The sequence below is a fragment of the Bidens hawaiensis genome, unplaced genomic scaffold (assembly GCF_021521415.1).
Source record: "Bidens hawaiensis isolate Kalapana, Puna unplaced genomic scaffold, B.hawaiensis_p1.1 tig00009224_1, whole genome shotgun sequence".
In the NCBI taxonomy this organism is placed as follows: domain Eukaryota; kingdom Viridiplantae; phylum Streptophyta; class Magnoliopsida; order Asterales; family Asteraceae; genus Bidens; species Bidens hawaiensis.
The window spans coordinates 637,712-664,876 of NW_027491681.1; the positions used below are offsets into that span (position 1 = coordinate 637,712).

A 27,165-nucleotide genomic window follows, 5' to 3' on the forward strand; every position below is an offset into this window, starting at 1 on the left:
TTGCAATTCTTGTACAACCCTTTTCATATCCATCCTTTCTGATGGAGAATCAAGGGTACGTGATATTCCAATCTTCAATATTAAAGCCAAGCATTTCTCAACTTATTTTAGATTTTCTTCCCTATTTTGCATAAAAGTTTCATTCTCTAGATAAACATTCAGAATGTTAACATCTATAGCATCCATTAAATTGCCTGACAAGGCAGTTGCAGCAAATTTTTGAATGCTAAGGTTCTCCTAAAAAATGATGTCAGTCGGTTTTTTACCTGTCATGACCTCTAGTAATAAAATTCCAAAACTGTAGACATCTCCTCTACTTGACATCTCGTTTCCGAGACCGTACTCTACAATTTATAAGCAAGTACTTTAGAAATAAGACTCTAGAAATAAAGCAATACTATGAGTAAGTACATATGAAAGTTTTATTTACCTGGAGCAAGATAGCATATTGTTCCTCTAATCCCAGTTAAGCTGTCTAGTTGTGAAGTTCCAAGTAAACGAGTTAAACCAAAATCTCCAACATGAGCTACCATTTCATTATCGAGTAGAATGTTGCTAGGTTTCAAGTCTCCGTGAACAACAATTGGTACACATTGGTTGTGAATATAATCAAGTGCAAATGCTACACCCATGAGAATATTTATTCTTTGGAGAAGATCGAGGGATGTGCCTTCACCTAAATGCAACCAATTTTGTAGACTCCCATTAGGCATAAACTAGTATACCAAAGCTTTGAAATCATTTCCTTGAAAGTTAATGCTTGAGCAATAGATTCCGGTGGCGAATGCTTCGCCATGCTTCACACTCCCTCACAAAGCTACTTTGAGCTCCTCGATTTTGAAGATGTATAACTATAATCGCAACAATCATATTATCATATTCGTCAAGAATACCTTTAAAAACCAAACTGAACCCACCTTGACCAATCAAATTGGCTTCGGAAAAGCCATTGGTAGCCTTGAGAAGTTGATCATATGAAACTTTCAGAATCGATCGCTTGTTGATGATTGAGATGGTTTACTCCTGCTTTTCTTCTTAAGCCAAACATACGCTAAACATGCTATGGTGAAAAGTGTGATTGAAATCAAAATGACTGCTACAAACATAGGAAACTTCTTCCTATGATTCTTTTTCTTTTCGCATTTGGGTAACCCAAGCTCAACAATGCCACCACATAGTCTATTATTACCCAGAATAGAGTATGCACTTGCATTGGCAAACACTCCTAAAGTTGGCACTTCACCTTCAAAATCATTATATGAGAGGTTCAAGTATTTTAATGATGAAAACCCTTCTAAGAATTGAGGAATTAGACCAGATAAATTATTTTGAGAAAAATCGAGTTCCACCAATCCTTTCAAGGAATTTAATGACGTTGGTATCGTACCATTGAATACGTTAGCTTTGAGATTCAACCATGAAAGACTAACACAACCACCAATGCTACTAGGAATATTACCGGATAAATTATTATCCGATAAATCTAGTGCACTCAACATATTGAGGTATCCAACTTCGGTTGGCAGTGGACCAACCAGATTGTTTTTAGAAAGATCCAAATCAATGGATAAAGATGAAAGTTGAAGAAGTTTTGTAGAAATACTCCCTTCAAGTTTATTGTGATCAAGGTACAACTTTACTAGCTTATGACAATTCCCCAAACTTGATGGAATAACCCCATCCAACATGTTTGAATATAAATCAAGTGTGGTTAATGGATGATAAGTTCCCAATGGCATCAGGAATCTTCCCTGAAAGTTGGTTGTCATACAAATGAAGTTCTACTAACTTTTGAAGGTTTACAATGGCAGAGGGGATGCTACCCGTGAATTGATTCGAATATAACGACAACTTGGTCAAACTTTTGAGATTACCGATCGAACTCGGAAGGTTTCCATGTAACTGATTTTCGTATAAGTTTATATACTCGAGTTGATTTGAAAGATTACCTATTGATGTGGGGATCATTCCTTGAAGCTTGCAATTAGGAAGAATCAACCACTTTAATCTAGTGCAGTTTTTCAAACTACCAATAAACTTCATCTCATCAGCTTCTTTGCTTCCAAAGTTGTTATTACCTAAAATTATATATTTAATATCTCTTAGTTTTTCGAAGTTGATTTCCAACTCCCACTAAACTCGTTGAAACTCATTTCAAGAATTTTTAAGCTCGAACAATTAGAAATGGATGGTGGAAGAGGCCCGGTTAGTTGGTTAATCCATAACTGAAGGTGGACAAGATAAGGAAGCATTATGGTTGGAGGGAGACTACCTGTCAGTTGATTATCAGACAAGCTAAAATGAGTTAAGAGTGAAAGGTTATAAAGAACAGGAGGGATGTCTCCAGATAAATTACAACTCCCACACCAAATTTCATCTAATGTTTTCCAATGGCCTAAGGTATTTGGAATGCTCCCACCCAACGGATTTTCAGCAACGCCAAACTTTTCCATTGTTGTAATGTTTCCCAAGAAAGGCGGTATTCCACCGGTTAAGTTATTATGCCCAAGTGCAAGAATAGCAAGTTTGGGGAGGAAACTAATCTCCTTTGGAATGCTTCCGGTTAGCTCATTATCGGAAAGACCAAGGATTTCAAGATTAGAACAGCCAGATATGTTAGCCGGAATGATCCCATTGAATTTGTTCCCGTACAAAAAAAACAAGTCGTAGCCTTGAAAGACGACCGAGTTCATAAGGAATGGCTCCTTTAAAGCTGTTGTTAACAAGATTAAGCTCACGGAGGAAGCTAAGGTTCCCTACATGAGGAGATAAAGAGCCTTCCAAGCCTTGTGAGGCCAATACTACACGAGTCACTCTTCTATGGCGCTTTCCACATGTAACACCAGTCCAATCACAAAAATGAAAGGAGTCATTCCATGAGGTTAGAGCTCCCTTAGTGATCATGGACTTGATCTGGAGCAAAGCGTGATGATCGGTCTCATTTCCGCGGTCATAGGAAGCTAAGATGGAGGTGGGGTTTAGAAATATAATGAGTGCATAAAAGAGGAAATGGCTAAGAGAGAAAGATGATAAGGAAATGGCTGGTTGCTTTGAATTCATTGTGAAAATAAACCAACGGTCTGAAGATAATTGTTATTTGTTAGCCTTTAATATGCATGTTATATATCGTTTAGTTTATTAGTTTAAAGTCAACGAGTCTTCAATCTCCAGTTTCTAGGAAAGAAACTTATAATGGGTCATATGGCCGGGGTTTTGTCATCACCAAAACATCCGATATTCAAAAGAATAAATAAATTCGCCACTTGCAATGTGTGACATGTGGAGTTTTGTTAGTGGCGAATAAGACCAAGTGTTAGGATGGGTGGTATGGGGGCTCATGTCCCTATTCACCTACCGGATAACACCCGGCCGTTTCTGAAAATTCATTAAAGTTTTGAGACACGGGATGAGTAAAAAGGGAAATTAAAATCATGTTATCAATTATGTGATAAATAATTTAACAATTTCATTAATATGGTTGTCTTTCAAAAGCCTAAAACGAACCAAAACAAGAAAATAATACATAAATAAACAAATTATTAAAATGACTCCACTTACGGGAATTGAATAATTGATGAAAGTTTGAAGAATAAAGAGAAATGAAGATGTTTTAAGAAGGGGGAAATTAACTGGAAGTTTGGTTTTAATTTTTGAAGAATACTGAAGACGTTAGTTGGGTTTGAGGTTGACTTGCTAAGCTATTGTAAATCATTATCATCATCGTACTGAGTATATCCCATCAATAGCAAAGTTATTGTAGGGTCTGAGGAGAGTAAGATGTAGACAGCCTTACCTCTACTCCATGAGGATAGAGAGGCTGCTTCTGATGAGACCTCGGCTCGATAAGTATTATATGGGTTGAAATGTTGGTTGAAATTTCAATTGGTGTTTGATGATGTATTCAGAGGAGTATTATATGGGTTAGACTTAAGAGGTCAAGACATTGCTTGTAGCATTCACATTAGAGTTTCAATAAAACAAACTTTATCTTTAAAATTTCTAGAATTAGTTATAGAAAATAATGCAAAGCTATCTAAATCCTTTTTATTAAGAAAAAAAAAACTAATAAATGGGAGGGACAAAGTTATTTTTTTTACAAAAATAGTGTTTATATATATATATATATATACTAGTTTTTATCCTATGTAATACGGGGGTTGTTTAAATTTTTTGTTTATAATATTGTGAATGTAGTTTTTTGGATTTTAGTTTATTTATTGTAAAAAGTTAATAATATACTTGAACTTGTTTTTATTAATTTATATTGGGTTATGTTCATTTTTTAAATAATAGTTGAATGAATTATCTACTTAATTTTTATATTTATTTGTTTATGCTCATTTGTTATAATTTGGATATTATTTTGTGAAACTTTTCATTTAAGTTAAACTTGAAAGAAAAAGGAATCGTCTAACTAAATTCACATTGACAAATTAAATTAGGTGATTACGAGGTTTGTTTTACATTTTATAATTCTAATATTTATATATTTTTTTTGTTTTAATTTTATTTATTGTAAGGATTTTAATAATTTACATAGAGTTTAATAATAAAAGAGTTTCACAAATAAATGAGAAGTTATAACATGTTTAAAAGATATATGGGTTTGATGAGTCCAATGACACGCTTATTTTTTTACTATAAAATTGTTTCATAATTTTAAATAGTATATTTTCTTAAAAAAAATTAGATATTAATTTTTAGTATATCCCTATTTTATAGGCTTTTCATATTAAATATTTGATGAGATTAATTTTTAATATAATGAGATGTAATACCCGTTTAATGGCTATCTAGGTTTGATGAGACCCATACTCATGAATTCGGGTCAAATGCATGAGAAATCACCATTTACAAATAAAGCAATCTGATGGCTTGAAAGAAAATTAAGATTTTTCATTTATATATATTTAAGATACCAAAAGTCCATCCAAACAATATATATATTTTTTAATATTTATAGAAATGACCTAATCCATGTTCTAAAATGTTCTTGTATGGAATTTGTTCTTATCAGATAGAAAAAATTAAAATATCGTCTCCTTAGAATAAATTCTTCTGAAATGCGTCTTGGCAGACCAAATTTAAATGGAACTTTTTTCAAAAAATTTAGAATTTGTACGGACCAGGTAGGAAACATAAAAACCGTATGAGGAGACTGTTTTCTAACAAAAGATTTTATGAAATAATTTGGACGGAATCCTCAAAATTTTCAAAAATTTGGACGCCCGTGTAAGTCTTTATCCACTTGTCATCTTTTAATTGGGCTAGAGATCTCGTCGAAACGAACACTAAAGTGTCGGCCCAGTCCAAATTTGCTCGGACATTTTGGAAAACTTGAATATTTAAAAGCTGTTTTTTTTAAAATCTCTTCACATAGACTCTTTTGAGAATATTCCTTTATTCAAATTGTTAATGGTCTAATGGTTAATAACTCCTGATACGTAATATGTGAAATCGAGTACACATGGTTTGCAACTTTTTTTTTAGTTATCCTTCTATGCAACTTTTAGTTTTTTTTAGCTTGTTTTATTATTATCTTTTTGTTTGTTTTAAATATATCAATCTTAGTTCTTGTATATGTAATGATCCTAGTTGATACCGATCGAATTCGTATCGAGTTGTCGCCAGTGTCTTTGTTTTAAATATGTTAACTTCACGAAACTATTTTTTGGGTTTAGTTCCGACTTGTAACAAATGTAGTTGATACCGACTAAAGGTAACAACTGTCTTTTAGTGACCCCAAAAAACGTTTTAAATTGGTAACATTAATAATGCACTTGGCTGCTACGAGGACCCTTTCTCCAATACATATGTGATATGACTTGAAATCGACCGACAGATGCAGAACATTGAATACCGTCGTTGCATAGATGGAACGATTTTCCTTTAAAGCTAACATAATTTTGGGCCTTAAAGAAAGAAATTATGTTAACATAAAGCACGCGTCTCCCATTTGTGGCCCAGTGGTAGGAGGTCTGGCCGTCTGGGTTCTTCAATGGAGACCCAAGTTTAATTCCCACCTTTGACACTTTGGGTAAATATTGACAATGAATGATTTCAGTTAGCCTTGCGAGGTTGTCAGTTCGAATCCCGAGCCCACCTGGGTTTTAGTCTCACTGTGTGTTACGTCGCTCTTAGGGTGACACAACGACTGTCAAGTGACCGGCGATGTGGTTTCCCGGAGGAATGCCCAAGCTAAATTCTAAAAATAACGTGAGCCCAGTTATGACAACATTCTTATAACATTATAATGTTTACAATATCTTAACAATTATTATAGTTTTTTTAATCTATTGAAAGGAAATTGGGATAAAAAAGGGTTTTAAAAGAATTATGAATTGACACAAATACCTGTCACATGGATGGGGTCTAATGGGAGAAGGAGAAGTATGATTACGTTTTGTCGATTGGACCAAAATAGTTAAAATTAAAATACCACATGGGCCAAAACATGAGTTTTCTTTATTTTTAGGTTTTGTTCTGATACCATAAAAGACGTTGTTAATACCGATAGAATTCATGTTAACACGTCACTACGATGTTCAAGTTTTACTAACTGAATTCATCGCGTAATGCACGGGTAAATATCTAGTTTTATATATTCAAAATATCTTTTACCTGAACAGTAGAAAAGAGTTATTATATTTTTAAACTACAATAAAATAATTGATACGTAAACTAATATCCAAAGCTCCAGCTCTGTGTATATATTTATATGTATAACTGTATCTACTTTGCTCTATAACGCTGGACGGAGCAGAATTGAAGAAGCAATTTGAAACGTGATTTATATATTAGGTATGCAATTCAATCTCTACTTATAAGTTTCGTATTTTTATTATTATATTTTTAGAAGGATCAAAACTGTTTACGGTGTTGAAATAGTTGAGTTTTTAGTTGGATTCATGTGTTTTGATTGACGATCGTTAACTATTTGTTGTTGATGATATCCGAATCATGAATCGAATTTTGAAAGAGATAATACTGGTACTGTACTAATACGTACCAGCATAGACCGAACAGAGTCGGTGCATTTACAAGTATTCGTTTTTTTCTGTTTCAGAATTGGCATCATTCGGTTCCAATATTTGTCAGTGGTACTGGTACTGTTTGATACCGAACCAACAAGTTTATTAGGGTGTTTGGTTATGGGTTTACCCGTTTTCTATTGGTATTTTTTTTGGTATGGTTACGTTAACATATTGATTGTTCTTCTAGCATCTCTATTTTCCGTTCTAAATTCGTAACGTAACTTTTAATTTGTTAGACTGCGTTAAATGTTCAGGCTGTTTCATGCAAAGTAACCCAACAAACACGAGAATTCGTGTCTTGACAACCTACACATACTTATACCATTTACATTTGATACTTTTAGTATCCTTATGTATACAACTAAAAATACTATGATTTCAAAATCTGTGAATATAATTCTAAAACGACTTACTTTTTCGATGTCACTTAAAAAAAGTAAAATTAACAGCAATAAAAAAGCTTATAACGTCTTTTAATATGCATAAACGTTTTCGTCCATTAGGCTATGTGTAGTGGAGGGGCTACAATTGGGGGCGAATTGTGACACGTGGCGTCCAGTCAACATGGAGTGGAAATTTGTTTTTGGGGTGTAATGGTGTAGGCTACAAGTTGGGCTCACAGTGTGTTTTTTTATTATTTTCTTTTTATAATTAAACTAATTAAATAAAAACCAATTTATTTAAATAATTAAATTAAAATGCATTAAAATTAAAAAGAAATACAAAAAAAAAACATAACTAAAAATATTAAAAAACATAACTAAAGAAAAAAAAACATAACTAAAAAAGAAACTAATATCCGTAATATTCGCGCATTTTTTCACGTCGGCGTTACATCAATAATTCGGCATCCTCGTGAAACCCCTCCGCTTTGAGGGATTCGTAGTCGTCTTTCATTTGTTTTAATTCGAATGTCTGGTTCAGCTTTTCTTGTTGTTTGTTGGATGCTCGAATGTCGGCTGTAATTACGGTGGCATTTATTTCCAAACGATCGACCCACTCGTTTATTTCAACGGGCTCCGTATTGAATCGTGTTGACGACGAACCTTCCCCCTTATTTTTCCTCGATCTCCCGCGTGGTCAAGGCAACTCCTCTACCTCATCTTCGTCGGGTATATTCAAATCATCGGCTAAATTGACCGTGTCGTCGAGGAAGAAGCTACGAGCATCGGAGGGTGTGTTTGGTGTGCTCGGATTTGTCGACGATGATGTCTTCGACCTTTTTGAAGGCCAGGATGAGCCAGATCGTCGGGCGGCCGGAACGGTTGGTACCACATTTCATTTCGAGCAACGACGTAGCTTTTCCCAAGAACTCAAATACTTGAACGGTTTCCCGGGACGCTCAACAGTGTGACCTTGAGCTCGAAATTCGCCTAAGGCTTGACCTATAATGTCGATGTCGTTATTTCCGCTACGCCAGCCGGACCCCTTCAACCGGTTAATTATCCCGACAAATTTTTACAATCGGCGTTAAGCCCCTTCTAGTGGGCTTGAACCGCTTCTTTTCCCGGGTAGTCTTCGGGTTTACCGGTTATCGCGAGCCAAGCTTCAAATACTTTCTTCCAAAACACCCCGGTGGCTTGAAAGTTAGCTACAAATTAAATTTATTTGTAACAATTAGTATATATTTTAATAAACACTAAATACATTTTTAATAAATACTTAATATTAAAAAACTTACCGACGTCGGGATCCTCCGAAATGTTAATCCAAGCCCTTGCAAGGGCCACCTCCTCCTCGTTCCAATGCTTGTATGGATCACGTTGCACCATCGTCTCCCCCGGTTGTTTTTTTTGTGTTACGGGTCGGCTTTTTGCTTGAACCGGAGGCCCGTGACGTTTGCGTATCCGGTACCGTCACCGGCTCCGACTCCGGTGGTGTAGACCCGAACGCCGGCATTGTATTTTGGGGGCTGAGAAAGTTGGCGTACATGTTTAGGTTCGGGTCGGAAAATTGATACGGATAGCTCGGTTGGTTCGGTTGGCTCGGTTGGTTCCATTGTAAGTTCGGTTGGTTCGGTTGGCTTGATTGCGAACCATACGTTTGACCGAAAGCAGGGAATTGGTAGTTCGGTTGGTTCGGTTGGCTCGATTGCGAACCATACGTTTGACCAAAACCAGGGAATTGGTAGTTCGGTTGGTTCGGTTGGCTCGATTGCGAACCATACGCTTGACCGAAAGCAGGGAGTTGGTAGTTCGGTTGGTTCGGGTTGTTTCTAGGATTCATTTTGTTTATTTTTTGTAAGAAATTGGGTATGATTTGTGTTAAAATGGAGAAGAAGGATGTATGTTTATATATATATATATATATATTGTTTAATTTATTTTTTTTAAATTTGACCGTTTCACAACGGTCCATTTATTAATTTATTATTATTTTCAAACACCCACAGGCGACAAATATTTGCCGCCCCCGCCCATTTTCGCCCAATTATCGCCCAAGGAGGGGGGGGGGTGTTCCTCCAAAAAATCGCCCCAAAACTTCCACTTTTCTCGCCCACTACGTTTAGCCTTAGACTTGTTCAAACATTAAATTAACGAGCAGCCTTACACCATCTCCCACTTTCAGAATATTTTTTCTTACACGTAATTGGCCCACAACTTTGAATATAAGAAAACTTTAAGCGCACGAAGTAATATTTTCTTATGTGAATTTGACTATTGCTCTCCAAGTCGTTATCTAATTCCAGATAAAAATCATATCACATAGGAAAAAAATCAAGCAATAATGACTAACGAAGTTTCTAAGCAAAAGGTGATTTGCTTAGCGAGTTAGTAGTACTAGGATCGATGTGGAATAATTCTAAAAAATTATCAAGTTTTTGGAAAATGCTACTCCATATATTTATTAATTGTAAATTAGTACACTTCCAATACATAACTTGTTAAAATTTCATATAGTATTTATAAACTAGTACACTTTCTATACATAACTTTTTAAAATTTTATATAAAATTAAGAACTAGATAATATCCAAAGGCAGTATCAATATTTGAAATTTGAAATGTATAGATTTAGCAATAACAATAAGTTTAGAGTGGTAAAATAAATAAAAAGAACAAGTTGATACACTTTTGCTAACAAAAATGATCGAGAGAAGAAAAAACCGAGATAAATGAGTGAAATAGACAATTTAAAGTAAAAAAAATACACAAATGTTCATGTTGTTCTATCCCTATGTGAACTTAGGTCTTAGGGGGGAATTAAGATTTGTGTCTTTATCTAACATTTTTTTTCTTTCTTTCTGTGGTATGCCACTAGTTAAAAACTTAAAATTAGGAATGAGTATGAAAACAACTTCAAAAACTTTGACTTTTAAGAATGAAAAGTATAAAATAAATATTTATGTGCTTTGTATCTCATTAATCATATTTCAGCTACAACTACATACTCACACAAGTGCAACATGTACTAGAAGATGAAGAAATCAACACATACAACTTTAATTTTCATCACTTTGATCATAATCCCACTACTAGTATCTAAATCTAATGGAGATGCTAGAACCCAAATCATTAAAATCCAGTGTGATGGAGGGCTATTCGAAAATGGTACACGATTCATAGAAAACTTTGTTCGTGCAGCGACAATAACTACCACTGATATTCAGACTTCACATATCTCAATAGTAGTTGTAGGTAGTGGGCCTAACAAGGCCCATCTACTCACCCAATGCAACCGGGATCTCTCTTCGCAAGATTGTCTCATATGTTATGCCCAGTTACGTACTTACATCCCCAGTTGCTACCCGCAAACTGGGTCCCACGTCTATCTCGACGGGTGCTTTATGCGACTTCAAAACTATACTTTTTTTGAGGAGTATACGGGCGCGAATGATACTACGGTTTGTGGGAATACAACGCAAAAGAGTATGTTGTTTCAAGAGTCAACAAGTCGGGCGGTGGTCAATGTTGTATCGGGTGCCTTAAGAAATAGTGATTATTTTGCTAGGGAAGAAATGTTGGTGTCAGGTAGTAATGACTCGGTTTATGTGTTGGCGGAATGTTGGGAGACTTTGAGCCCGGGTTCTTGTAAGGCGTGTTTGGAGAATGCATCGTCGTCGATAACAAAGTGTTTACCGTGGTCCGAGGGTCGTGTGCTGAATACAGGGTGTTTTATGAGGTATTCGGATACAAAAATTTTCTTAATCCCATACCAACTACAAGCAGGTCTAGCAATAGCAATAAAGGTAATTATGATTATCTTGAATCAAACTTTTGAATTAGATGTGATAAAAAGGAATTAGATGAAGAGTGTGTGAGTTTAGCAATGGTCTATTTAATTAACTAAAAATGGTTTTCGAGGTTTAAACATAAAAGTTGCATTTGGTGTATTATGACCCATTTTATTTTTCTTTTTAACCAGTCAAAGATAATTATTACTTGAACGAGACCTTTAAATGGATTATAAGTGACTTGAAACTACTCTATTTAGAAATCAACAAAACTTGCATTTTGATAATTGGGATCACACTTATTTGAGCAATCTAATTATTCATTTTATAAGAATTGGAAGTTTAATTTTTAACTAATACTGGAGTGATGGTTTAATATTTGATAAATGTTAGGACCCAAATATAGTTTAATTTTATATAGATTTTTACTTAGTCTTATAAAATTGATCAGTTTACACTCTTAAACATGTTTCTAGAAGAGAAATGTATTTACATATCAATTTGAGATAACATAATTCAACAAGATGAAAGCTACATACATGCCTCTGATAAAATATTTTTATCCACCGAGTGTTTTGCAGGGAGGATAATAGTTATTGTAGCTTATGTTTTTAGTTCCGTGGTGGTTCTCTTAGTTGCTTTCGGGATCGTTTTATACATCAAGAAACGCAGATACATACAACGCAAGAGAAATGGTATAACAATATCCATATTGTGTTAGAACCAGCGAAACGAACAAACAATTTAATCATTGGATTAAATTTTTCAGGTTCTTATGATGCTGAGGAATTGGTAAAGACTCTTAATGACATAAGCTTGAACTTCAAATACTCCACCATTGAAAAAGCTACAGAAAATTGGGATGAATCTAATAAGCTGGGACAAGGAGGTAATGGGACTGTATACAAGGTAATGCATTGTATAATACAACCACATGAATTAGTGTTGCTTAACAATCGAGCAGAGCTCACTTTAGCTCAGGCTCGGGATCTCGTATATTCTCAACGAGCTAGAATTTGAGCTCAAGTTTGGCTCTAACAAACCTCAAACATTTATAAATAATTTCATAAGATTGAAACAACAATGACACTTAAATGAAATTTCTTAACAATGAGATTTGCCTCAGGGGGTTCTTTCAGATGGACGAGAAATAGCCGTGAAAAGGCTTTTCCTCAACAACAGAATCAGAGCAGCTGATTTCTACAATGAAGTGAACATAGTTAGCAGTATTGAACACAAAAATCTGGTTAGGCTGTTAGGATGCAGTTGTTCAGGGCCCGAGAGCATTCTTGTATATGAATTTGTACCAAACATGAGTCTCGACCTCTTCATTTTTGGTAATCTCAAACACTCTTGTGGAAATGTGAACTTGTTACTAGGGGTGAGAATGAGTCAGATAAGTTATGGGCTAAAACCGAACATATAACCAATTTAAATAGTCGAACCATCGACTTTCTAGTTCTGTTTTATTCATTTGTCGTTCGGTTATATGGTCTTTATGCTCACTATTACTTGTCACAGATGAAATTAAAGGCAGGGAATTAGGCTGGGAGAAGAGATTTAATATTATAATTGGAGTATTAGAGGGTCTAGTTTACCTTCATGAAAATACTATAACCCGGATCATTCACAGGGATATTAAAGCTTCTAATATCTTATTAGACTTGAGATTTCGTCCAAAAATAGCTGATTTTGGGTTAGCGAGATCTTTTCAAGATGATAAAAGCCACATCAGCACCGCCATTGTAGGAACACTGTAAGCACCTCAATTTCGTAGTCTTAAACTACGGGCTATGTACGTGCCACGATGGGCTATGTACGTGCCACGATGGGAGCTGGTGGGTAGGCAGCGGCTGATAGTGACGTTTTGTACTAGAGCGTGCTCCTCCTCGTACTATTGTCGATGAGCTGTCACCCTGTGATTGGTTCATGGGCTGCTTTGGTCAGATCTTGTCTATTTTGTCCATACCTTGGCAGGTATAGTACAAAAGATCTTCCAGAAGCGTACGGACTGGCTCTTTTGGGCGGGAATATTCCCGCCTTGCTCATTCCTTCTTCCGGTGACATTGCTGAAGTATAAGAGTTAGTGCCTTATGCGTGTAGCCTTACCGTCAGTGCGGGTAGCCTTCCTTCTTGGCTTGTACCCATAGCTGCGGGAACAGGCAGGGTACTGTACCAAGGGAGGCTTTCCTGCGGGAACAGCTGGCTTACTGCGTGTAAGGTCTTCATCTCTCTGAGCATGGTGGGTCCTGCGGGACCAGTTAGTCTTCGCGCAGACGTACCTCTTCAAGGTGTGTATTGCGGGTCCAACTGGGCTTTGCGGGGACCTACCTCTTCAAGTCCCCCCAGTCCATTGTTCTTCTCATGAATTGTTAATAAGTAAGGTGAACTTTTGGACTTTAAGCAAGGGGTTTTAAAGAGGTTTTTGTTTTTTAAGGTTTTCCGTGGGGATTCTTCCCGCGGTTTTCCTAATGTCACTTGCAGAAATTCCCAACTTTTCTGCCTGATCTTTGGTTATGATGCGGGTAGGTGTTTAACCTCTTCGCAAGTCGGGAGCGTTGAATTTCACTTGTATAGACTCTTCACGAGGTTTTGGTAGTTTTGGACATAGTGATCAGTTATGTTAAACTACCAATTCCACCTTGAAGTTTCAAACAATCTAGTTGTCAACGTTCCCGCCATGCGGAGGTGTTATTTCCCTTTCCGCAAGCATGGCCCACAAGATCCTTCTTGGCTTCAATTCCCTGCAAGTGCTAAGTATGTGAAGGGTTTCGCCTTGACACTGTACCCGCACTTGTCTTATGGTTTTTTGCTTCCCAAGGTGAGGGGGTATATTCCCTCTTATTTTTGAATATTTTTGAATCTTTTTGAAATTCGAAGAGTTGGTGTAAGGATAAGAACAGTCCAAACTGTTGAAGGGATGTTAGCGTCTTCCGACGGTTTCTTCTGACAGTTCAGGATGTGCAGGAAGTTATGGCGACGTGACAGTATATGGTCATTCCAGACGCTTTTTCAGGCGCGTGGGCGCGAATTTTACGGCACGCGTCCTGTCGACAGCTGTTGCGCTTTCCACGTGTCGCCATTTCATTGCACCTGCGCTTCCTCTCTCTTCCGCATTAAATTCATCGCATTCATTGCGATGAGTATATAAAGGGGGGAGAAGGTGCCTTTCAGTTCACACCTTCACTTCACTCTTCTTCTTCTAAGCGATTTCCGGCGAATACTCAACTTTTCTGTCGAGCATTCTCCTGAAATCGTTCTCTTTCCTACCTTAAAACATGTCTTCCGTTCACGATCCTGAGGTTACTGCCGAAGAGTCCGACGTATACCCTGAGAACCCGATGTCTGCGTCTGACAAGGACGACAAGAGTACTGATGGCGAGTGCCAGTGTGCTCTTTCTGTCGATTTGTATCACCACATCGTCAAGAAGTTCATGCTCGAGCCCTAGATGTGGTGGACCGGTAGACGGTCAAACCACGCCCTGGCCGCTCCGACCAGCGTCATCTGGAACATATAACACCACGTGGGTTCCGTCCAGTTGCTGACGGTTGCCCCCGCTATGTATCTGTTCAGGTGATCGTCTGGGTCGGATATGCCATCATAAGTGCCGATGTTGGACATCTGTTTGGCACTCTTCGGGGCGATTGCTTCCGCAATGCCTCTTGCAAACTTGGATGTTCCCGCATTTGCAACAGTTGGCCTGAAAGTCTTGGAGAAGTCACGTGGGTTTCCCCCCGCGTTCCTTGGCTTAAAGGTTTCTCCAAAATTTCTTCTCGGCTGGAAGTCTGCTTCCTTACGCTTCCCTTTCGTCTTATGACGAGGGTTTGCGTCACTGTCAGATTCTTCCCACTCATCATCCGAATACTCGCAATCATTGCTCATGTTGAGCTGTTGTCGAGTGCTTCCGAATTCGTCATTAGCCTGTTGGAGTGAACGTAAACGTTCATCCAACTCAGCTTGGAATTCTTTTTGACGTGCTTCCGCCCAAGCTTTAACTTGATCAAGTGTTTGGCGGGGGAGCCTCGTCTGTTGTTTCTCCAACTGGGTATCAATGAATCCCAGGGGCGGATTGTTTACTGCACTTGCCCCGGCTTGGGTAACCGGGGTAGTGTTCGTAAAAATTGTGTACTCGCCGGTGTTCCCCCCAGTAGCTGGGGTTGTGGTTACCGGAGTTTCTTGGTCACTCGTTGGCCTTGGCATCGGAGTAACCTTAACCATCTTTCCAGAGGTTTTGAAAAAACTGAGAAAAAGAATTAGTTCTAGCTTTTATGCACGGATGGCGCCAATGAAGAAACACTAAGTGACCCCGGCAAATTACGGATAATCTTAGGGTTAAGTAGATGTTTCCCACGAGGGTTAGGTCCGGCAAAGATGGTTATTCTTCTTGAGCTGCAAAACAGACATCGTGAGCTCGTCACTGAGAAGAAGGGGGGTTCCTCCTTGTGACCACCCTCCGGCGTGAGAATCAGACTAGATTACTCTGAATATAAGTGTATATTAAGAGAAATAGCTAGAGAAGATAAGATGATGATACCGTTCCAAGGTGTTGGAGTATTTATAGCCGAAGGTAGGTTTCTAAGCAGGTACGGCCAGCTGTATAATATTCCTTTTCCACCAACTACGGGCTATGTACGTGCCACGATGGGAGTTGGTGGGTAGGCAGCGGCTGATAGTGACATGGCCGGCTGTATACTATTCCTTTTCCACCAACTACGGGCTATGTACGTGCCACAATAGGAGCTGGTGGGTAGGCAGCGGCTGATAGTGACGTTTTGTACTAGAGCGTGCTCCTCCTCGTACTATTGTCGGTGAGCTGTCACCCTGTGATTGGTTCATGGGCTGCTTTGGTCAGATCTTGTCTATTTTGTCCATACCTTGGTAGGTATAGTACAAAAGATCTTCCAGAAGCGTACGGACTGGCTCTTTTGGGCGGGAATATTCCCGCCTTGCTCATTCCTTCTTCCGGTGACATTGCTGAAGTATAAGAGTTAGTGCCTTATGCGTGTAGCCTTACCGTCAGTGCGGGTAGCCTTCCTTCTTGGCTTGTACCCATAGCTGCGGGAACAGGCAGGGTACTGTACCAAGGGAGGCTTTCCTGCGAGAACAGCTGGCTTACTGCGTGTAAGGTCTTCATCTCTCTGAGCATGGTGGGTCCTGCGGGACCAGTTAGTCTTTGCGCAGACGTACCTCTTCAAGGTGTGTCTTGCGGGTCTAACTGGGATTTGCGGGGACCTACCTCTTCAGGCGGGAATGAAACTGTTTACGGTGTTGAAATTGTTGAGTTTTTAGTTGGATTCACGTGTTTCGATTGATGATCGTTAACTATATGCTTTTGATGATATCCGAATCATGAATCGAATTGTGAAAGAGGTAATACTGGTACTGCACCGATACGTTCCGGTACCACCGTACCAGTAATCGTCTTTTCCTGTTTTCAGAATTGGTACCATTCGGTTTTGATATTTGCTAGTGGTACCTATCGGTACCCAAACCGAAAAAGTCAGTACGATGTTTTGTTTATGGTTTTACTTGTTTTTGGTCGGTATTCTACTATTTTTTTTTTCACACATCTCTGTTTTACATTGTAAACCCGTAATGTAATTTTTAATGGTAGGTCAAACTGCGTTAAAAGCTGCTTCATGTGAGTAACCAAACAAACACCATAAAGTGTGTCCTGACAACCGATACACGTGTTTATACTATTTGCATTTAATACTTTTCATTTTTATACTATAGTCGAATAGTAATGTTGTGACTTCAAAATGTATGAATGTAATATTTGAACGATTTACATTATTTTATCCAAAAATTGCTAGTAGTGGAGCTTGTTGTTTATTTTCCTTTTATTTCAATGTCACAATTAAAAAAATAAAAAATGGACAACAATAATAACTCATAACGTCTTCTAATTTGATTGTTATTCCTTAGTTCGATATGGTGTATGAGTGTATGGTGTATTATGCATAATACGTTTTCGTCTATTTGACTTGTTCAACCTTCAAACATGAAAATTGAAATTAACGTGTAGTCTTACACCATGGCCCACTTTAGCTTATTTTAGTATTTTACAATATTTTTATTACATGTATTTGCCCCACAACTTTGAATATGAGAAAGAGTTAAACAAAAATTGAAAATAGGCAAATACATGTAATAAAAATATTGTAAAATACTAAAATAAGCTAAAGTGGGCCATGGTGTAAGACTACACGTTAATTTCAATTTTCATGTTTGAAGGTTGAACAAGTCAGATAGACGAAAACGTATTATGCATAATACACCATATACAAAAAAAAAAACCGAATAAATTAAACATAAAATTGAAAATTTTTCAAACTTTGGACTGAAGTAGCAAAAGTATCAAACCACAGGGACGAAACTGACCATTAACTAAACATAAACAGAAGAAAGATAAAAATACCCCTTAAACTAACGGCATAGTTGGATGCCGTTAGACGAGAGGACGTAATTGGCTAATGTTTAAAACTATAAGGACTAAATTGACAAATTTTCAAACTTTGGACTGAAGTGGCGAAAGTAGCAAACCACAGAGACGAAAATGGCTATTAACTCTATGAGAAAACTTATTTGTAATATTTCCTTATTTGGATGTCTCCACGTCACTATCTAATTCCTACATGCGTCGGGTAAAACTTTGTATTTTTCAAATGATGCGGTTAAACTCGGAAGTTATTAATAATGTGTTATTTAGACACAATACTATAGTGGACGCTACACATCTTCATTTGACATTTTGACCAGTGGTTGTGAATATGTGATTGGTTCATGAAAATAATAAAAAGAAGAAAACAATGGCGTATTAACTAATGATTATAAATTTGGTTAGCTAAAGCCACTTCACTACTCATGATTATATGGCGTTGTCGTGACAATACTTTTGGTTAAGTAAACCTATCCACATTTGGTCTTAGGAGTAGAGCTAGTGAGTGTGTAATTAAGAAGCAAGTAATAATCCAAAAACTTGTTAGTCTAACGGTACCAAGATGTTTGAAATTTAAAAATGTGTCTCGTGATAGACAAATATATAGATTTAGTGGTAAGTTTAGAGTGGTAATAAAAAAAAAACCAAAAAAAACCATCTAATAGACTTTTGCTAAGAACCATTTAATGGACTTTTGCTAAGAACCATTTAATGGACTTTTGCTGACAAAAAGAACCATTTAATAGACTTTTGCCAACTTAAAAGTACAATAAGTTTTTTTCTACTTTGGCTACTAAATGATTATGTAATTTGTGTGTTTTTCTACTTTTATTTTTCTGTGTGTAAAAACAACTTTAAAGCTTTTGACCATTGAGAATAAATATTTATGTGCTTTGTATCTCATTAATCATATTTCAGCTACAAATGCATACTTACACAAGTGTAACATGTGCTAGAAGATGAAATCCACACATACAGCTTTGATATTCATCACTTTGATCATAACCTCATTACTAGTATCTAAATCCCATGGAGATGCTAGAACCCAAGTCATCAAAATCCGCTGCGATGGAGGACTTTTTGAAAACCGTACCCAATTCGTCGAAAACTTTGTTCGTGCAACGACAATAACTACCACTGATTTGCAGACTTCACATGTCTCAACGGTAACGGTAGGTAGTGGGCCCAACAAGTTCTATTTACTCACCCAATGCTACCAGGATCTCTCTACACTAGATTGCCTCATATGCTATGCGCAGTTACGAACTTATTTCCCGAGTTGCTACCCGCAGAACGGGGGGCGCATTTATCTTGACGGGTGTTTTATGCGACTCGAAAACCATACTTTCTTTGAGGAGTATACAGGCCCGAATGATGATATAATTTGTGGGAATACAACACAAAAGAGTGAGTTGTTTCAAGAGTCTACAAGTTGGGCGGTGGTCAATGCTATGTCGGGTGCATTAAGAAATGTTGATTATTTTGCTAGGGAAGAGATGTTGGTGTCGGACAGTAATGACTCGGTTTATGTGTTAGCAGAATGTTGGGAGACTTTGAGCCCGAGTTCTTGTAGGGCATGTTTGGAGAATGCATCGTTGTTGATAACAAAGTGTTTACCATGGTCTGAGGGTCGTGTATTAAATACGGGGTGTTTTATGAGGTATTCGGATACAAATTTTCTCAATCCCATACCAATCACAAGCAGATCTAGCAATAGCAATCGAGGTAATGATGGTTATTGAATCAAACTATAGAATAGTGTGCAATTAATATATATAAAGTATGCTATTTTAGTAATGGCCTATTTTGTTAACTAAAAAATGATTTATTGAGGTTTTAACATAAAAGGTTACATTTGACTTGTAACTAGCTTTTCCTTCTTTTGACCGGTCAAAGATAACATATAACTCGTTTGTGAAATATAACATGTTGTTAACCTTGCTACTTGAATGAAACCATTAAATGTCAACTTGCAGGGAGGATAATAGCTATTGTAGTTTCTGTTTTTAGTTCTGTGGTGGTTCTCGGGGTTGCTTTGGTGATTGTTTTATACATCACGAAACACAGATATATACAACGCAGGAGAAATGGTATAACAATATCCATCTTGTTTTAGAACCCGGGAAACGAACAAATGAATTAGTGATTGGATTAAAATTTTCAGGTTCTTATGATGCTGAGGAAATGGTAAAGACTCTTAATGACATAAGCTTGAACTTCAAATACTCCACTATTGAAAAAGCTACCGGAAATTGGGATGAAATCAATAAGCTAGGACAAGGAGGATATGGGACTGTATACAAGGTAATACATTGTATAACACAGCCACATGAATTAGTGTTGCTTAACGAGCGAGCCGAGCCAGCTTTAGCTCGGGCTCAGGATATCGTTTATTCTTAACGAGCTAAAATTTGAGCTTGAGTTAAGCTCAAACATTTATAAATAATTTCATTAGATTGAACTGACAATGAAACTTAAGTCTATTTGGATATTAGAAAAAACTCATGAAGTAAGAGTGACTTTGTTGGAATAATATTGAAACATGTGAGTTGTTTCATGATTTTTTCCCTTAAAGCATAAAGTCTTAACAATGAAATTTGTCTCAGGGGGTTCTTTCAGATGGACGAGAAATAGCCGTGAAAAGACTTTTCTTCAACAACAGATTCAGAGCAGCAGATTTCTACAATGAAGTGAACATAATTAGCAGCGTTGAACACAAAAATTTGGTTAGGCTGTTAGGATGCAGCTGTTCAGGGCCCGAGAGCATTCTTGTATATGAATATGTACCTAACATGAGTCTCGACCTCTTCATTTTTGGTAATCTCAAACACTCTTGTGAAAATGTGAACTTGTTACTAGGGGTGAGAATGCGTTAGATAAGTTATGGGCGAAAACCAAACATATTACCAATTCGTCGGTTTTCAGAATTTTGTAACCAATTGGTTTTGGTAGTTAATGGTTTTGTTAATTCAGTTATTGGAAAAGATGGTTTGGTATGTTATTCACCAGCTTTGGACATGAGTGGATTAAGCTAAGTTTAAATAATAATATCGATTATATTTTTGGTCAAGTATAAGGAAGAATAAACAGGTAACATGCTATTTTATATAAAAAAAAATATAAGAAAATTGTAACACATGGCGCCTTATTTATTTATGAAAAGTAAAAAAAAATATGTAAATGTTGGTTATATAGTCTGTAATTCGGTTATTTATACACATAACCATAATCGATCCAATCAGTTAAGTTTTTTCAGCTATGGTTCAGTTATTTGATTTTTATGCTCACCGTTACTTGTTACAGATGAAACTAAAGGCAGAGGATTAAGCTGGGAGAAGAGATTTAAGATTATAATTGGTATAGCAGAAGGTCTGGTTTACCTTCATGAAAATACCAAGAACCGGATTATTCACAGGGATATTAAAGCTTCTAATATCTTATTAGACTTAAGATTTCTTCCCAAAATCGCTGATTTCGGGTTGGCTAGATCTTTCCAAGATGATAAAAGCCACATCAGCACCGCCATTGCTGGAACACTGTAAGTACCTTAAATTCATCTTTAAAATATATTTAAATTTAAATTAGCAAGCTAACTTTTTTATTTTCAACATAATTAGTGGATATATGGCTCCAGAGTATCTAGCCCATGGTCATTTAACTGAAAAGACAGATGTGTATAGCTTCGGTGTGTTACTTTTGGAGGTGGTTACTGGAGTAGCAAACAACATAAGCAAAACTACTGAATATATTGACAGCTTAGTGTCTACGGTAAGTATTGAAACTTCACCTCACACCATCAATGGCTCACACTTGCTAGTAAATATTTGTGATTACAACCAGTTCTGTAAACAGACCAAGCGTCCTTGAGAACGGTTAAACGTTAAGTCCACTTACGTTAATGAATGTGAAGCAATTTTTTTCATTGAATTAAATGAACTAATATGAACACATGTCCCATTTGCTTATTTACATTCGTGAACGTTCGTTTATGTGTGTTCATCTACCTTCACTCATTTATTTTCATTTATATACTCATTTGAAATAGTTATTAGCAATACTAGTTGGCCCATCGTGCATAAGTTTAATCAAACTTTAGAACCAAACCTTAATATTCAAGTAACGAGCGAATCAACACTTTTGTTTTCTTTTGGTTATTTTTGTTTATTATCATATTGAATGTTAAGTAATGAACACGGACACAACAAGAAAACTCGTTCCTTTTAAGTGTTTGTGCCCATTTGTTTGACTCGTTTACAACCTCCGTCAATTTTGGCATGTTTATTTATTAATGGATTAGTTTGAATTATATATTATTGATAAAGTGTTTATTAGTTAAACTTTACCAGACCCATTCTAATAAATTCAATTCGTGTGTTGTCAAACAGGCATGGAAGCATTTCAAGCAAAGTAGAATGGAGGAAATATTTGATCCAAACCTAATGATGCATATTCATCCCAACATAAAGTTCCATAAAGAGGCCATAAAAGTGGTACACGTGGCACTTCTTTGCATCCAGGAAGCTCCATCTCTAAGACCATCCATGTCAGCGGCACTAAGAATGTTAGCAGTAAATGATGAACCTTTACCTGCACCCTCTAATCCCCCTTTTATAGACGAAGGAACCATGGAACTTAATAGCATCACACAAAAGTTACTCAATAACTTTAATGGTGAAAATTCTAGCGCATCCTCCCATATCCGTTTCTGAGTGTATATTATATAACAATGTGATGTAATTATTTTTGGTTATTGTTGAAAATAGCAAGTCAAGATTACAAAATTTGTTATTAGAGTTGGTTGTTAAGTTGATGTTGTGCAAGATAAGGGGGGTAATGTGAAAACCGGAGGACTAAAGTTACGATAGTTAGGGCTATTCAAATAACTCGAGACTCACTCAAAAAAAGCTCAGAAAGAGCTTGCTTGAAATTAACTAACTTGGTTGTAGATGAGACTATATCCACTCGGTTTGTAAACAATCTGAGTTCAAGCTTGAACTTGTCTCCGCTTGGTTGGGCTCGGCTCATTTAAGTTAACCCAAAATTGGTTTCAACTTTCTTATCCTATCCCATTCTTATTCTTTCTCACCCCGGACTTTACAAGTCCAGCCCGAGTATATACGGCCCAAGTGCCCAACCCAAAGATACCATACTAATAATATAGTTTCTTTCTTAATGATTCTGTTGATTTGGTGACATAGTATTTGTCTGCTCTTGTAATTTGTTGAAACATTTACAATGTATATTTTCTGCAATATTTTAAACTTTGTTTTACTCTTATTTTAATTATTATACACCAATAGTGTAATGTGTCTTAATCTTGAAAAGTTCAGCGCACTTATTTTATAGAGATTTATATGTATTGAAACTTCTAATTATTTTTATGGTATATTAGAATGTCTTCTCGCATATATTAAATTGACGAAATCGGGACAATAACTATTGATCATCTTGAGTTTTGGCACGAATCTTGCTCGCTTGAAAATAGCTCGCTCGGTCACCAACACAGATGAGAATGAAACATCATTACAAGTTATTGATGGTACAAATAATACTATTATAAATGATAATCTCTTAAAATAACAAAACATTTTCTAGAACTGAAAGGGTACCAATGCGTCAACTTTAAGATCGATTTCTGGCAAAGGGTAGCAATCTTTTGGGCACGCCTTATTCAGGTCCTTGAAATCGATACACATGCGCCATTGGCCATTCGCCTTGGGTACCATTACCGGGTTCGCTACCCAAGTTTGGTATCGAATTACTCTGATTATACCTGCATCGATCAGTTGCTGGACCTGCTCATCACAGGCTTTTGCCTGTTCTGGCCCCATCTTTCTTTGCTTTTGTACGACCGGGGCGAAATTTGGATTAACTTTTAACTCATGTTCCGCCTTGCTTCTTGGGACTCCTGTCATATCTGCTGGCGTCCAGGCGAAGACATCGATGTTTTTGAGTAATAAGGTTTTGAGCGCCGCGCATGCTTCTTCTGAGATGTTTGGGCCAATGGTTATGCTTTGCTCTGGGAATCTCTTGTTGAGCACCCATTTTTCCACTTCTTTGATCTTGTTCGTTTTTTGCACTTTTGGCGCTTTTCTTTCCGCCATGTTGCATTCTTTGTTGGCGTGGATCATCGCTATCCCGGTCGGGGTTGGTACTCCGACTATCCCATGTGCTGTTGACGGGGTGGCATTGAAGTCCCCAATGGCTTCTCTTCCCAAGATTATATCTTATTGTGGGTGAGAAGTTTCCATTACTAGGAAATCCACCTCTTCTGTTCGGGAGTGGAGCCCATCGCTTAGCTCGACTGGGAATGTCAGCTGTCCTAGCGGGTATGCGATACTCTGGTTGAATCCCGTGATTGGGGCGTTAACTGCTGTTAACCGGTGATGTGCTTAAAACAGTCAATTAAATATTAACTAAATTAACAAGTAATAAAAACTAGACTTAAGACTCAACTACACAAAACACCGGCAAGTGAACCGGTCAATTGTACTAAAGCTAAGTAAGTCCGGAATATCGAACCCACAGGACTCTATAAATTACGTTAATTAACTAATTAGACTCGACTTACGACACGACTATTTATTATTAATGTTTTAAGGGGGATTTTTAAACTAATATTAAACTAAGATTAAACTAAGAAAGTAAATAAACAAGCAAACGAAAGACAAGAAATTAAACACAAGATCGAAACCAATCAGAGAAGGAATCTACCTAGGTAAGAATCCCATGCATCAATAATCATCAAGCAATGGACAAATAACATGATTATGGAAACTGATTTCTAAACGTGTTCATCTAACAAACCCTAAGGACCTTTGACTGAATCAAATGAGATCCCAAAGAACAATTATTAAATTATTAAGCAATCAGTTGAATTGATTTCCGCAAAGTTATCAAATAGGGTTAATTAATAGTATCTAAAGCAAGCAATCTTACGAAACACAAAACTCTAGATAACTTGATAAACTAACATGACATCATGAACAAGGATCAACACACTAAGCAAGAATATTGTCACAATCTATCCTAGCATGCAATTGACCAAGACACAAGAACAACTCCTCACTCACAGCTATTGGAATTTAGCAAAACATTTAAAACCCTAACCAACTATCAACAAGCTTCTATGATCTAATAGGCCTATTCAACCATAATAATCAAAACACCAAGTAAAGATTAAACATGAACCCTGAATCTAAGAACACAATCAATAGATAAAATATCTATGTGAAGCAATAGTTAACAATCAATCAAGATAACAAATACTTATATGCATCATGAAAACAAAATCAAGTCTTTACTATTAAATAACGAAATCCATAATTAAACAATAGTCCAAAGCAAGAATCAAGTCTCAAACATGTTCATCAAACCTAGGTAGACATGAAGTCTAGCCTAGAATCATTATTAAAAACAATCCTAAACAAGTCTTAAAAACAAAGAGGAAAGACATCAAGAATAATGAACAAGGAACGAAATTTAGAGCGATAAAACCCTTTGCGATTGATCCTCGAACACCCGGATGAAAGCTCTCTCAATCCTCCTTGGTTCCTAGCTTCAAATCACCTTCAAACCCTTGGTTTTTGACTCAAAATCGGCTGCCAAAAGTTGTTTTTTTCGGATTGGTTATAAAGATGTATATATAGAACGCATAATGGGCTTGGACTTGCAAAAACGAGTGACCAGAAAGGCCTAGGCGCCCGCGACGGCAAACTGCCTTTTGCCTAGGCGTGGCGCGGCGCCCCTTGGGGTGAATTTTCGTTTTTTGCACTTATTTCTTGTTTATTCATGTTAGGCCCCTTTCTTGAACTCCAAGTAACGATGAGAAACTTCTAGAACTTCTTTTCCTTGACTCCAAAGCCACCATCTACATGAAAACAAATCTAAACTCTAAGTGAACTAATCATGTTGTCATTGACGAGTAAAACGAACATAAACTTCGCATGAAATGATAGAAAGAATTAAGTTTAACATGCAAGACATCAAAAGAGTTAAAACACGATAAATATATAAAACTTGACTCAAAACCTTAAATAATAAAAGATAAAACGAAACTCGAACTAAAACGAACTCAAAACATTAAATAAACAAAACTTTACACGGGATTCAAGATGTATAAATAGACGTATATCAACCGGCGTTTGTCTCCTTCGTCTACCAGGTCGAAACACTGGCGGTACATGATATTGGACGTTGCCCCTGTGTCGATAAAGAAACGCGGCGTAATTACTAAAGGTGCCCTTTTGTTCACCCCTCCTCTGACTCTTGGAAAGATAACTTGTTCTTCCTTCCATGGCGCCCATTCTGTCCTCCTTTTCTTGTTCTGAACATTGCTCGAGATCATGTTAGCGTGTAGGTATTTGATCTTCTTTTCTGGTCTTCCGCCATCTTTTGGAGGTGGGCGTCTGTACTTCCCTCGTATGTTTCTCACAAGGTGATCCAGTTTGCCATTTTTTGACACATTCTTCGATCACGTCCTTCAAGTTGATACACTGATTTGTCTTGTGGCCATGTTGCTCATGAAAGTCGCAATAACTTTTCATGTTTGTGCCCGGCCCCTGTTTAACTGGTGTCAGCTTCTTCAGTTGGATCCCTTTGTTGTACATTATATGGGCTGGGCTTCTTGTCAGCGGGGTCCATCTAGATCCGTTCGTTTGGGCGTACTTGATTGAATTTTTTGTCTTGCTTTGTATGGATCGAATGTGGACTCTCTTTCGCTGTTCAACCTTGACCATACGGAGGATATTCTTTTGCCGTGGCTGGCCCTATTAATGTCGTTCATGGCAACGTTATTCGCCAGTTCTTTTCCCAAACTTTTTTCCATTCGCGCGTATCTCTTGGCCACGGTCATAACATCGTCCCATCTCTGCGGCATGCCATCTCTACCCGTAAGGTTCCGTATGAGGTCGTCGCATTTTACGTTTTGGCGAAAGGCTGCCCGCAGAAGTTCTTCGCTTACGCCACCGATGTTCAGGCCTTCTTGGTTGAATCTAGGGATGAAGTCTTCAAGCATTTCATTATCTTTTCTGATGACGTTTAGAATATCTGCTGGGTCACTGATATGTCGCCGTTGCTGGCTAAACTGTTGAGTGAACTTTTTCGCTAGGTCTTCCCAGCTTGTGATTTGATTATCCGGTAATCTTTCGAACCATTCTCTAACGGCTCCTACTAGGGTTAGCGTGAAGATATGGCACCATAACGGCATGGTCCATCCTGATACTAACCCCGCCGCTGTGAAGGTTTGTAAGTGATCATCTGGATCTGAGATACCATCATATTGACCCACCGTTGGCGGGATTTTGGGATTTTCTGGTAGTTCAGCTTCGGCTATTCTTGCCACGAACATTGATTTTCCCGCCGATGTTGTTGGCCGGTATGGTTTGGAAAAATCTACCGCCGCTTCTGGGTGGTACTTTACTAATTTTCTGGCCTCTGGTCCTTTCTAGCTCTCTTCATAGTCAGGGTCGTCTAGGCGTGTGTCTGCCTTTTGGTTCGACCTCTGAGATTTCTCT

The 27,165-nt window shown here is 37.3% G+C and overlaps 1 protein-coding gene and 2 pseudogenes across 2 annotated transcripts; 2 read left to right on the forward strand and 1 right to left on the reverse strand.

The window, feature by feature from the left end:
• Positions 1 to 102: 102 nt before the first annotated feature.
• Positions 103 to 632, reverse strand: LOC143531774 (putative LRR receptor-like serine/threonine-protein kinase RPK1 pseudogene; annotated as a pseudogene).
• Positions 633 to 10,904: 10,272 nt separating this feature from the next.
• Positions 10,905 to 12,633, forward strand: LOC143531775 (cysteine-rich receptor-like protein kinase 2). The gene is made up of 4 exons (XM_077027001.1): positions 10,905 to 11,155; positions 11,260 to 11,288; positions 11,977 to 12,116; positions 12,334 to 12,633. The coding sequence occupies exons 1-4, from the start codon at positions 10,905 to 10,907 to the stop codon at positions 12,631 to 12,633; spliced, it is 720 nt and encodes a 239-aa protein (XP_076883116.1).
• Positions 12,634 to 18,597: 5,964 nt separating this feature from the next.
• Positions 18,598 to 22,451, forward strand: LOC143531742 (cysteine-rich receptor-like protein kinase 2; annotated as a pseudogene). Its single transcript, XR_013135071.1, has 7 exons — positions 18,598 to 19,375; positions 19,627 to 19,740; positions 19,815 to 19,954; positions 20,257 to 20,467; positions 20,954 to 21,188; positions 21,268 to 21,418; positions 22,036 to 22,451. The product of XR_013135071.1 is annotated as a cysteine-rich receptor-like protein kinase 2 (transcript).
• The last annotated feature ends 4,714 nt before the right edge of the window (positions 22,452 to 27,165 follow it).